The 11,467-nt window shown below is 60.3% G+C and overlaps 1 protein-coding gene across 1 annotated transcript; it reads right to left on the bottom strand.

The window, feature by feature from the left end:
* Positions 1–5,654: 5,654 nt before the first annotated feature.
* Positions 5,655–9,684, bottom strand: DLX3 (distal-less homeobox 3). Its single transcript, XM_005235845.3, has 3 exons — positions 9,285–9,684; positions 8,721–8,911; positions 5,655–7,153 (listed from the first exon to the last, which is right to left on the bottom strand). Exons 1-3 carry the CDS (start codon positions 9,601–9,603, stop codon positions 6,812–6,814), a joined length of 852 nt encoding a protein of 283 aa, XP_005235902.1. The 5' UTR covers positions 9,604–9,684; the 3' UTR covers positions 5,655–6,811.
* Between the last annotated feature and the right edge of the window lie 1,783 nt (positions 9,685–11,467).

Genomic DNA, 11,467 nt, shown 5'->3' with positions numbered 1-11,467 from the left:
TGAAGGGGGGATGCTCTGCCGCTGCCCCCCAAGGGACTGGGGAGCCCAGCGAAGCCCTGGGGGACCCCAGCAAATGGAGAAGGAGGAAGAGGAGGAAGGCGACCACAGTCTTCAGGAACCTGGGGATCACCTGCTCCATCATGATCCGAAGTGAGACAGCTCTGGCACAATGCCCTGGTGTGCCCATCCCAGCAGGACAGGACTTGGCCTGCAGCCACAGCCCCGGGTCCGTCTGTTCATGGACACTGGGCAAGGAGGGGCCCCAAGAGGGGCTGGGGGGCTGGAGAGTCCCCAGAACCCCCTGGCCTGGCTTTATTTATAAATACCGTCCGTTATTTTATGTGCCCCCCCCCCCCTTTATAAATAGGCTGTATACTTGTAAAGACTGCTTCTTCATGCCTGCGGCTCCCTTTGTGGGTGTCTGGCCCGGTTTGGTGGAGATGCTTCAGTCCCAGTCCTTGGAGGCTCCCATCTCCAAAAGCCCATAGTAAAAGAGCCCTGCAGGGATGGGGGCACTGGAGCAGGGGGCTGGGGCTGTGTCGTCGTCCCCCCGCCCCGCAAAACATCTGTGTGGGACCTGCTGCTGTTCACAGACATATGATCGCTCCCCTGAAATGGAGGTACAATTATGGTAATTGTGGACCCGGGCCCCTTGGTGAGGGGCTTCTCGCCGCCTCCTCAGGGTAATTATGGGCAATTTGGAGCTGTTGAAGATGTCTCCATTAATAGGGGCAGGAGAGAGAGGGCAGAGGGTGCAGGGCAGGCTGAGGAACCCAGAGTGAGTCAAGCACCGTGTCTCCAGCAGCCCCTGTGAATACCTGGCCCAGGGAGAGAGGGTATTCGGGGAGCAGGGGATGTTTTTCTGCTGCAGGTTTTGACAGTGGGTAACCTTTCCCTTTGTGCTTTTCAGAGGCCAGAACCCAGATAGAAAATACATTACTGTTATTTCCCACTTTTCCCAATACTACTCAGTGTTTGTCACCCACGCTGGGGCTCTCTCCAGCAGAGATTTGCTGGTGCAACAGTCCGTACCAAGGTTTGCTCCATTGCACAAACATGCCATGATGTCCACTCCAGATATTCCCACCTTAAATTTCCCCCATTCCAAGGGTCTCTTCCTGCCCCGGGGACCACATTTCCCACCCCAGCCCGCAAGGGAGCAATGCCATGATGCCAATGATGCTGTGTGCAGCTCTGCTTTGCACCTTTGGCAGCACACGAGGACAGTTTTTCTGAGCACTTGGCTCCCACCTGTGGAGTTGGGTGTTTGAGCAAGCGATCCATAGGTGGGAGATGGGCAGGGCTGGAGCTCTGGCACCGGGTGTGGGAATGGCATGCCCCAGGGCTGGAGTGTGTGGGGCGCCCCAGGTTTCTGCCGGCAGCCGCAAGGCTGGACATGAGCCCCTGCCACCCTGCCAGCCGGTAGCGGGTGTGATTCCCTCAGCTGAGAGGACTGGGGTGCTGGCGGCTATGCCACCGGGATGCAGACATGGTTGTCCCCGGCTGTGTCCCACAATGACCACAGGCACATTGCAGCAATGGCACATGAAGGATGTGGAGCCCACGGGCTGGCTCAGCATCCCAGGGGACACTGGCCGGGACTGGCTGCAGTCCAGGGCCAAGACATGGTGCATGGTGTCCCCTGCATGGGTGGATGATGTCCCAAGTGGGGCAAGTCCAGCAGAAGCAGGGGTGTGTGTAGGGCAAGGCTGGCTTTATTTTCCCCAGGTGATGGAGCCCATCCTCCCCACCAAGCCTTTAGGGAGGTGGATGGGTTTGCTTTGAAACGATGTCAGAGGAAAGGAGAATTTCTCATCCAGAGACTGGGGAAAGCCCAGCTCCTCATGGGTGGGATTTACCCTGGACAGGGGCTTTGGGCTGGAAGAGGCAGCTTTCCTCCAAGAATTACTCTCCAGTCATGGGAAGGGGCTGAAACATGGTGTGGTCCCAGATGCAAAGGGCTCTTGGATGGCTTGGGGTGCTGCCATCAAGGAGCTGGGTGCTGAGCACCATCCCAGCCCTGTGCGTTTGGGGTGACATCCTGCAGAGCTGGCAGAGGGGTTGGAGGGGGCTCGGTTCTGTGGTGGGCCTGGGAAGGAAAGGATCTGATGGGATGAGGGAAGCAGGAGGCAGAGGCCATGGCACCAGCTCAGCTTTCCCGACAGATGTGCTGCCAAGGACCTGCAGCCAGAGCCGTCCACAGGTCCCATCTTGCAGCAGGAGGGAGGCAGCAGCCCTCGGCTCCTGGGGCCGGGATCCGGCCCACCCAGCACTCGCAGTGCGGCCAGGATGGTGGCTGGGGCCTGAAGCCCGCAGGGGAGCTGCCTTCGCCCCTGACTGCCCTCTGCACCCAGCCGCTTGCATGGGAGAGCCATGGCCGACCCTCCTGCCCTGACACCTGGGAGCAGATCCCAGTTAAGGCACCTTTGGGTGCAGGGAAATTCCTGCTCCAGCCCATCTCTCAGGCACCCAGGGGAGCCTGGCTCCCACTGCCACCCACCTGCACTCGGGTCCTGCTTGGGATGCTCCTGTGGGATGGGGCTGGGGACAGGGACAAGATCATGTGCCCTGAGGAGGGGGGTTGGGGGCTGTTCTGCTCTTCCCTCTGCAGCTGAACTGGGTGGTGAGCCCACTTCCCTCTGTGCCCCAGGAGAGGGGCGGCACTGCCTCACAGCATCACTGAAGCTGGTCTTGGCTCTTTGCCATCAGCCAAGAGCATCCCAGGCTGGGGACACTCAGAAAAAGGCCAAGAGCCCCCAGACATCCTGGTCTGGTAGGGTTTTAACCCACTGGATGGGAGAAATCCCACTGGGCGATGGGGATGTCCCTGGCCTTGTATGGGTCCCCCTTCCCTCCAACTGCACAGGCTGGAAATCCAACCAGCCCCCCTCAAACTGCCAGGGCAGGTTTGGGCAGTGGAGGGGACTTTGTGTCCCCTTCCCACACCCAGCTCGGATGGGAAGAGGACCGGGTCACACAGGGAGCAGAGAAGTCCCTGAGGCCACTTTGTCTTATTTTCTGGCACTGACAACAGTGACGGAGCCTCGGCTGGTGGCAATGCTGTGGCCGCCCGGCATTGCTCCTTGGCTCCAGCTGCCGCATGCCGGGTTAGCCAAGAGCTGGCGAGGGGATGAGGACATGCTGGATGCTAGGCTGGGCCGTGGGCAGGAGCTGCCCCCGTGCTTTGTGCTGGCAGCAGCATGACGCAAGTGGCTGGAAACAGCGTGTTGCAACGGGGCAGGAGACGTGTGCCACACTGGGAGGGCTGCGCGCCGGGGCTTGTGCGTGCGGGGCAGAGCTGTGCGGGGACTCCAGTGGGATGCCTGGTGCTGCTGCCCTATGCCTGGGGCCCACAGGGACTGGAAACCACATCTGAGCCCTCATCGTGCCTGTAAACACCAGCCAAATCCCCTCTGAGGGGCTGGGTGTCCCCAGCATCCCTGTCTCAGTACTGTCCTGTGCTATCCTCCATCCCCGGTGCCGGCAGGGGATAACTGGGATGATGAAGGATGACTATTTTGTTCCTGTGCAAGGCTGGGCAAAGGATGCTATGCGATATGGGGTGATGTCCCCACCCTGGGGGGGTGTCCTGCATCTGGCTCTCAGACCCCATTCTGCTGTGTCAGGAGCATGCTGGGTCATCAGCCACTGGCAGGAGGATCGACCCTGGGGAGGGATGGCCGGGTCCTGCAGCCCCTTTTGGGGAGCTCTAAGGGTCTTGGCCAGCTCTGGGCTGGAAGAGCTGCAGGTGATGCTGGTGGTAAACCCCCTGCCCCAGGCTGTTAGAGATGGGGCTGAGGGAAGAGGAACAGGGGGAAGGCAGTGCACAGCCCTGCCTGGCTCTGCTGCAGCTCCTCGGGCAGGTGCAAAGGGCTTCTGCACTGGCTGTGGCTCTCCGGCACCCAGCCTACCCCGCAGGCTGTGGGTGCTGCAGCCCCTGGGCACCCCCAGCCCCACGCAGTCTCCAGGACATGCTCCATGGCTGGGACAGAAGAGTGGGGCAGGAGGCTACATGAGCACAATGTCTTCCCCAGTGCCCATCCCCACAGCGTCAGGACTGGTGGCACAGGCTGCCAGCAGAGCCCGACTCGCAGGCAGTGTTGGAGAGGAGCAGGATTAGTGCCTGTCCGCAGGCAGTGATGAGCCCAGCATTTATATAATCTGCGGATATGTAATCTTCTGTCTTTCTTTCTTTCTTTCTTTCTTTTTTCCCTCCCCCCCAAATTAAAAAAAAAAAAAAACACCAACTAACCAACAAAAACCCCACTAAGCCAGCGCCAGCTCATGCCGTGCTTCTCACTCCAGGCAATGCCGCTCAGTTTCCTCCTCTCCCAGCCTGCCGCCTCCTTGCTCCTGCTGCCAGCCTCCCCCTAATAACCCCCGTGTCTCCAGCGTGTCTGCCCGCCTGCCGGCTCCGGGGCGGTTTGCACGCAGCCTCCAACCCCAACCCCAAGCACTGGGGGACGGGGGGCTGGCAGCACCCCTCAATCCTTTGCAACCAGCCCAGTCATGCAGGCCCCATACCAGGGTGCCTGGGGGTCCGGCTGCACCCGCTGCTGGCATGCCAGGGGCATGGGATGGGGATGGGGAGGCGGCAGGTGCAGCCCGTGGCGGGATTTGGGGAAACACCAATGGGTGCAAGGTGCGAGGTTGGCCCCACATGGAGCTGGCCATGGGAAGGGGGGTGTGGGGACACCTCTGGGGATGCCGAAAGCTGGTTCATCCAGGCTGTGCCCGGTGTGCCAGCACCCTACGGTGCTGGGGATGTCCCCAGCCAGTGCAGAGGGACCATCCCCAGAGCCACCCCACAGAGGGCTTGGGGCTGAGGGGGGCTGGGGGGGCCCTCCACAGACATCGGGGATCTGATGCTGGGGACTAGGTCCCCTGTCACCAGCATGGCTCAGTGGGGACAGCGCTGGTATGGGCAATGGGGCTTTGCTCCCACCCATGAAATGACACTGGTGGCAGCAGGGCAGGGTGACGAGCGTGGTTTCAGCCGCAGGGACTGTCCCTGTCACTGTCCTGAGGCCCCATGTCTTGGGGGGTCTTTGGGTCACTCAAGCCTTCCTAACCCCGTAACGCCAATGGGGAAAGGCACCTCCTCCGCAGGGGCAGCGAGTGTGGGTCCCACAGGGTCAAGTGCCTGTCCCCCACCAGCTCCCACTCATGGGGTGTCCCCAAAAGGGACACTGGGGTACCCCAGCTGCCCTCCCAGTCTGCATGGCTGGGAGCCTACTGGTCCCAGTAAGAGGAGTGGGAGGGAGGTGACAGGGCTCTGCAGTGGTTTGGGGAAGACTGCAAACCAGGAGTAAAATCTGCCACCCCCAAATTCCCTCTCAGTGGGACAAAGCAGGAGCCAGGGAGAGCTGGCAGCAGCTGTGCCCACCGCCCGGTGCCAGCCCCACTCCCCAACTCCCCAGCTGCCCCCCCAAAATGCAGCACAGGGGAGACAGTGTTTAACTCTGCATTTCCCAAGCCAGAAAACTCCTGAGCTCCTCAATGCTCACCAAAAACCTCCCAAAAAATGGTGTTTAGAGCCTTGAAATTCAAAGTACTTTTATTAACACTAATAGATCAGCTTTTGTTCACTTGGAAAGCAGCAAAGGACACTCGAGGAAGCCCCTGTCTTTAGACAGGACTCCTATCAACCAGGGTATTATTATTTTTTTCCTTTAAAAAGAAGTGAACAAAAAACCAGACCGAAACCAGTTTGGTTTGGATCAACTTTATACAAACGAACCTTATGTACACACTCTTTTATTCCCCCATACATCCCTATTTATATAAGGCAACATAAATAAGATCCTCGGGACTGTACAACACATATGAACACTTCTTAAAACTGCACTTTCTGCTTCTAAAAAAATAGCATCATTCTCTTAAAAAATAGTAAAGAAGTTTTTTTTTTCTTTAAAATGTGTTGTCAACTTATTTAAAAAATAGGCATTCTGCTTCGCCATTAGCTTAACTGACACAGACGGAAGCGCTGTTAGAAAACGGACATTAGCATGATTTTTCTCTTTAAAAAATAACTTAAGCCATTCCTGAACTGTTTAAATATTAAAATATTTTCTCCCCACACACTTTTTATTTATTTTTAAATAACCACCTTATTGTCTGAGCATCGTCCCGGGCGATTCCCACAAAGCTGCCACAGAAGAGGCCAGGCTGGGGGTCCTGGTTTGCTCCTGCAGGGTGTCCGTGACCCCCCTGAATTGCTCCGGGTCCCCAGATGTCGGGTGCCATGAGGGCTAAGCGCATCCCGCTCCTTTGGCGTCGGCAATGGGCACCCACGCGCTGCGACGCCGCGTCCTCCTCCCCACAGGCTCCATCCTGGCTGGGGTGTGGGTGCTCCGGGTGCCCCTCCTGGGTGCCCACTGGTGCTTGCGTGGGGTGGGGGCGCTGGGGGGTGGCAGCGGGGGCAGCCCCCCCAGGGCAGCTCACCAGGGTGGCCCCAAGAAGCAAAGCTCCTGCGAGGAGCTCCCAGTGGATTGTGGCTCCTCGGGGGCCGTTTTTATTAGGGGGTGATGGAAAAAGAAAAAAAATGCATAAGAAGAATTCACCACCTTTTCCTTGACCGCCCTGGGCTGGGAGCTAACAAGTTTAACCCTTTGCAGTCCTCTTGTTCCTGAGATGAGCTGGGAGAGGATAGGATATATAAGTGTATATCTAGGGGTGCGTGTACACAGGTGACCTTTTAAAAAAAAAAAAAAAGAAAAAGAAAAAAGAAAAACCAAAAAATGTACGGGGGGGGGAAAGGAGGCAAAGGAGTTCTGCCACTGTCTCTTGTTCCTTGTCTGGCTCCGGGCTGTTAGTAGACGGCACCGGTGCTGGGGGGAGGCCCCGGGGAGGTGTGATGCATCGTGGTGGCTGGTGGCGGCTGGTGGGGTCCATGGGGTCCACTGAGGGTCTGGGGGTGATACCAGGGGTTGTGCTCCTCCAAAAAGCCCGGGGAAGAGCTGTAGGGAAGCGGCTGCGGGAGCGGGGTCCGGCCCGGTGTGCTGCCGTGCGAGTTACTGTCCCAGACGGCCGGGGAGGGGGGAGAGTTGCAGGCCATGGAGTCGCTGTTGTTGGGGCTGTGCTCCAGCGGCACCTCGCCGTTCTTGTACAGCTTCTTGAACTTGGAGCGACGGTTCTGGAACCAGATCTTCACCTGGCAGGAGGGAGAGGGGTCAGCGCCCCGCCACCAAAACCAGACACCCGGCTTGAACAGGGAAGGCACCTGGGACACGATGCGGTGTGGGAAGGGACCCCAGACACAGGTGCGGTTTGGGAAGGGACAAGGGACACAGGTGTCATGGGGAGCTTGGACACTGGGCACCACAGGATGCACCCAGGACATGGGTGTCATGGGGACCCCAGACACACCATGAGCAGTGGGAAGGCACCCATAACATGGGCACTGGGGGGCCCCAGAGACATGGTGCATGGTGGGAAGCCCTCCTGGCGACATGGGCGTCATGGGAAGCTCGTCACACCATGCCTCACAGGACACCAGCCCGGCACGCTGGGCGTCAGGAGCGTCGCCAGTGCTGGGTGAGGCGGTGGCACTGGACGCCCTTGGCCCCTGGGGAAGGAGGGGGGGGGGGCGGTGGTTGTCACCCAAACAGGATGTCCCTCTGGGAGTGGGTGACGCGCTCCGTCAGCCCTTTGCCGAGTGTCCCCGATTGCTTCACCGCCCAAGGGAGGAGGAGGAAGGCCGGGCGCTGGGGAGCGCCACGCCAAGGGCGGCACAAGGGCGCCGGCGCCAGCCCGCAGGCAGGGAGGGTGTCGGGGATGGGATGGGGTGCGGGGGAGTCGTGCGCTGCGGTGACGGCGGTGACAACCCACTTGCCCTCACACCAGCAGATTGGTGGGGACGATCTGTGCCCACATCAGGTGAACCCCAAAAGCGAGGGTTTAGCCCCAAATCTGGGTGGCTTATGGGGAGGGGCAGCCCATCACACCCATCCCTGCTCTTCCAGTCGAGCCTAAGCTGGCACCCCAGCCCAGGGTCCTTGCTGGGGGATGTGGATCCTGTCCCAAAATCCCTTCTCTCTGCCTGGACCAAGTGGGATGGGGGAGCCGGAGCACCGGGGGGATGGGCACAAGGAGAGCCTTGACGAGTCTGGCCAGGAGCTGGGTCCAGCCTCCGGGTCCTCATGTTCTGGCTGGACTCAGGGCCTGGACCTGCTGCTGGGAAGGGGTGTCCCAAGTACCCTGTCCCAAGCTCCCCATCCTGAGCGCCCCATCCTGAGTACCCTGTCCCAAGCATCCTGTCCCAAGGGTCCCGTCCCACCTGGGATGTGGTGTTCCCCATTCCTGGGACGCTGGGTGCACTGTTGACCTGGGACCCTCCCAGGCACCAGTGCAGGATTCAGCCTCAGACCCTGCCAGCTGCCTGGGCAGAGTGAGGTCTGGGACCTGGGGAGCAGGGCACGGATGGGGTCCTTCCCTCCTCTCCACCTTTTCCTTGGCAATGCAGATCTGCTCTGCACAGGGAAACCTGGTGGCAGGAAGCCCTGCACCCAGGAGCAAGCAGGCAGCATCCACCCCTGGGGACTCCCAGAGCCCCTCCCGGCTCCCACCATCCAGCTGTGAACAGAGCCCCCTCCCAAACCCCTGTCGATTCAGGTTTTGCAAGGAGGGGAGCAGCTCGCCTCCCAGTCCTGCTGATCCTGCCTGCCTGTGGCTGGGAACCGGGGGTGTCAGGGGGTGTCGGGGAGGGGCACAGCCCTTACCTGGGTCTGGGTGAGCCCCAGCTGGGCGGCCAGTTCAGCCCGCTCGGGCAGGGCCAGGTACTGGGCTTTCTGGAAGCGGCGTTGCAGAGCCGCCAGTTGATAGCTGGAGTAGATGGTGCGGGGCTTGCGGATCTTCTTGGGTTTCCCATTGACCATCCGCACCTCTGGCTCCGGCTCCTCCTTCACCGACACTGGGCAGAGAGTGGAGGTGTGAGGCTGGTGCCGGTGAAGGGCTCCCAGCACAGACATCCCCCCCCAGCTCAAGGTCATCCTGCTTTGTGCGGTGGCACTGCCCCATCCCCCAGAGTGTCCCCCGGGTGGCTGTGTCCAGCACAGCTCCATCCTGCTGCATCTCCCGGACCGCACCGGGAACACCGGAGGGGGCTGAGCCCTGCCCCAGCATCCACCCCATCCTTCAGCAGGGACAAGGGACCCTTCCCCAGCCCTGCAGCCACCCCATCCCCAACGCAGGGACAGTGAAAGGAGTGCAACTTTGTGACGTTCCTGCTGCAATCCCAGAGGACTAGCAGGATGGATACGGCCCCTCTCTCCCGAACATCCTACCTGCTTCTTGGGCTGGGAGCTGCTGGTCCCTGTAGTGGCTGTACTGGCGGTAGGAAGGGCTGTAGGAATAGTCGGATTTGGGCGAGTAGGTGCCGGCGGCACCGATGCCGTTGAGGTTGAACTGGTGGTAGGGGTAGTGGCTCACGGGCTGGCTGTAGGACTGGCCCGGGTAGTAGTCGTGCTGGCTGGTGTAGTAGCCCAGATCGGTGACGGAGGACTCGGGTAAGGTGGGAGAGTCCTTGGAGGCAGCATGGCAGCTCAGTGAGCCCGAGAGGTCGGTGAGGATGCTGGAGAGCTTCTTGTCGAAAGACCCGCTCATCGCTGGACCTGGGGTGGGGGGGAGCTGCCCGCCTGGCTGGGGACCCCCCAGGCCGGCGGCTCCAGCTGCCCGCGCGTCAGGCCTGGCGTGCCCAGGGCCGGCTCCTCCACACGGCTCTGGCAAGGAGCAACCAAGAGACTGTGCCCAAACCTCCAGCCCCGGCCGCCTGCTTAAAGCCTTTAATTAGGGAGCAGGGCAGGGTGGGTGCGCATTCCGATTGGCTCCAGAAATATTGCCTGGGAGGCAAAATAGGCTCCTGCCTCCTCTGTGTGTGTGTTTTTTTCTCTTTTTTTTTTTTTTTTCCTTCTTTCCCTCTCTCAAGAAACAACAAAGAGTGGGTGAAGGAGGGAGAAGGAATAAATAAAGATCGCAGGCTCCTGTCTGCAGGAGCCAGGGCAGGAGGGGGCGGCTGGCGGGGCCTCTGGGGACGATGTGGGGCAATTCAGGGGAGGCTTTTGGCAAGGGGATTGGTGGGCCCCCAGGGACTCTTGGTGCTGAGGGGGGATCTGGAGAGGGTGCAGGGTGGGGGGTGTTTGCTGGAGGTAGGGGTGAGGAAGGGTTAGCGTTAGGGAGTAGGATGGATCCAGGCTTGGGGCTGGGTGGCTACAAGGGTATGTTTTAGACACACACACACGGCTTCCACCTTCTCCCAGCACTTACCAGCGTCTCCCAGTTCAGTGCCATCCCCAAGGCAGAGTCCCCCCAGCCTCATGAAGTGGGGGGACCCTCACGTACCCCAAAACTTGCCATCCGCTGCCTGCCCTGTGGGGCCCTTGGGGCAGTGACAAGCCCTGATTCCCGGGACACCCACCTCCTGCCCAGGGGCTCTGTGCCACTCTCCCACCCCCAGCCCAGGCTCGGCCCCCCCCGCTGCCCTAAGAGCCCCCAGCATGTCACCCAGCCCCGGGCCCCAAGCCAGCCCCTGCCACCCCGGCCACTCGCAGGGCTGTCCCCAGGCACCTCCTCCACCCAGCACCGGCGGGGCAGGGGCCGGGGGGGGGGGGGGGGGGGGGGGGGGGCTTTGGGGAGGGGACGTTTATTTTGGTGTGGGGTCTCTGCCTCTGCTGGCAGGTCTTTACCCCTGAGATGGGCTGGGGGGCTGCAACGGAGTCTGGGGGCTTTTCCTTAAGCCTGAGCGGGGTTTCTCCCCTCCTGCCCCTCTGTGTGTCCCCCCGGGGCCTGGCCCCCCCCTCGCCCCCGGCCCTCGGGCCCCGAGCCGTGCCGCGCGGTGAAATGGTGCCACCTGATGGCTGTAGCGGGGAGCTGCGCCGCCGCTGGGATCGAGGGTTCGAGGCCCGGTCCTGCCGCCAGCACCGGAGGCACCGGTGAAGCAGGAAAATTATCAAAAATGTGAACAGAATGGAAATTGAAAGCATGGAATAGGAAGAGGAAGAGGAAGAGGAGAAATAGAAATAACATAATAAAAACAGAAATACAGAAATAGAATTAGGAAAATAGAAAAACAGAAATAGAAATAAGAACAGAAATGAAAATAAATGTGAAAATAAAAATATAAATAAATAGAACTGGAGATCATTTCCGTAGGGAAGCAGCCAGGATGAGGCAGGAGGCAGAAGCCTGATCCAGAAGCTGTGTGTGATGGCACGGGCTTACCTCCCTGCATGGGAAACATAATTTGAGATGTGGGAATTAATCCAGGGGGGACAGAACCGTCTGGGACAAGCCCAGCCCCGCTGCCCGTCCTGGCCGCAGCCCCGCGGGGCCCTCCCCGGGGAGGTTTCCCAAGGTCCCGGAGGAGCCGCTGGGGCATCCCCAGGTCCCCGGCCCGGCTGTCCCTCCAGCCGGACTGTCACCAGGGCTGGTTCCTTCTGGGAGGGGGGTTCTCCAGCAGGAAAAGCCGGTT

The sequence above is a fragment of the Falco peregrinus genome, chromosome 18 (assembly GCF_023634155.1).
Source record: "Falco peregrinus isolate bFalPer1 chromosome 18, bFalPer1.pri, whole genome shotgun sequence".
NCBI classification, from domain to species: domain Eukaryota; kingdom Metazoa; phylum Chordata; class Aves; order Falconiformes; family Falconidae; genus Falco; species Falco peregrinus.
This window is presented reverse-complemented; position numbering and strand designations above follow the sequence as displayed.

Excerpts from the sequence above, each read along its gene's own strand:
- DLX3 (XM_005235845.3), bottom strand. The coding sequence starts at position 9,603 with ATGAGCGGGTCTTTCGACAAGAAGCTCTCCAGCATCCTCACCGACCTC. Across the intron at positions 8,912-9,284 it reads GCTCCCAGCCCAAGAAGCAG|TGTCGGTGAAGGAGGAGCCG; the intron begins GTAGGATGTTCG and ends CTCTCTGCCCAG. Across the intron at positions 7,154-8,720 it reads TGGGGCTCACCCAGACCCAG|GTGAAGATCTGGTTCCAGAA; the intron begins GTAAGGGCTGTG and ends CCCTCCTGCCAG.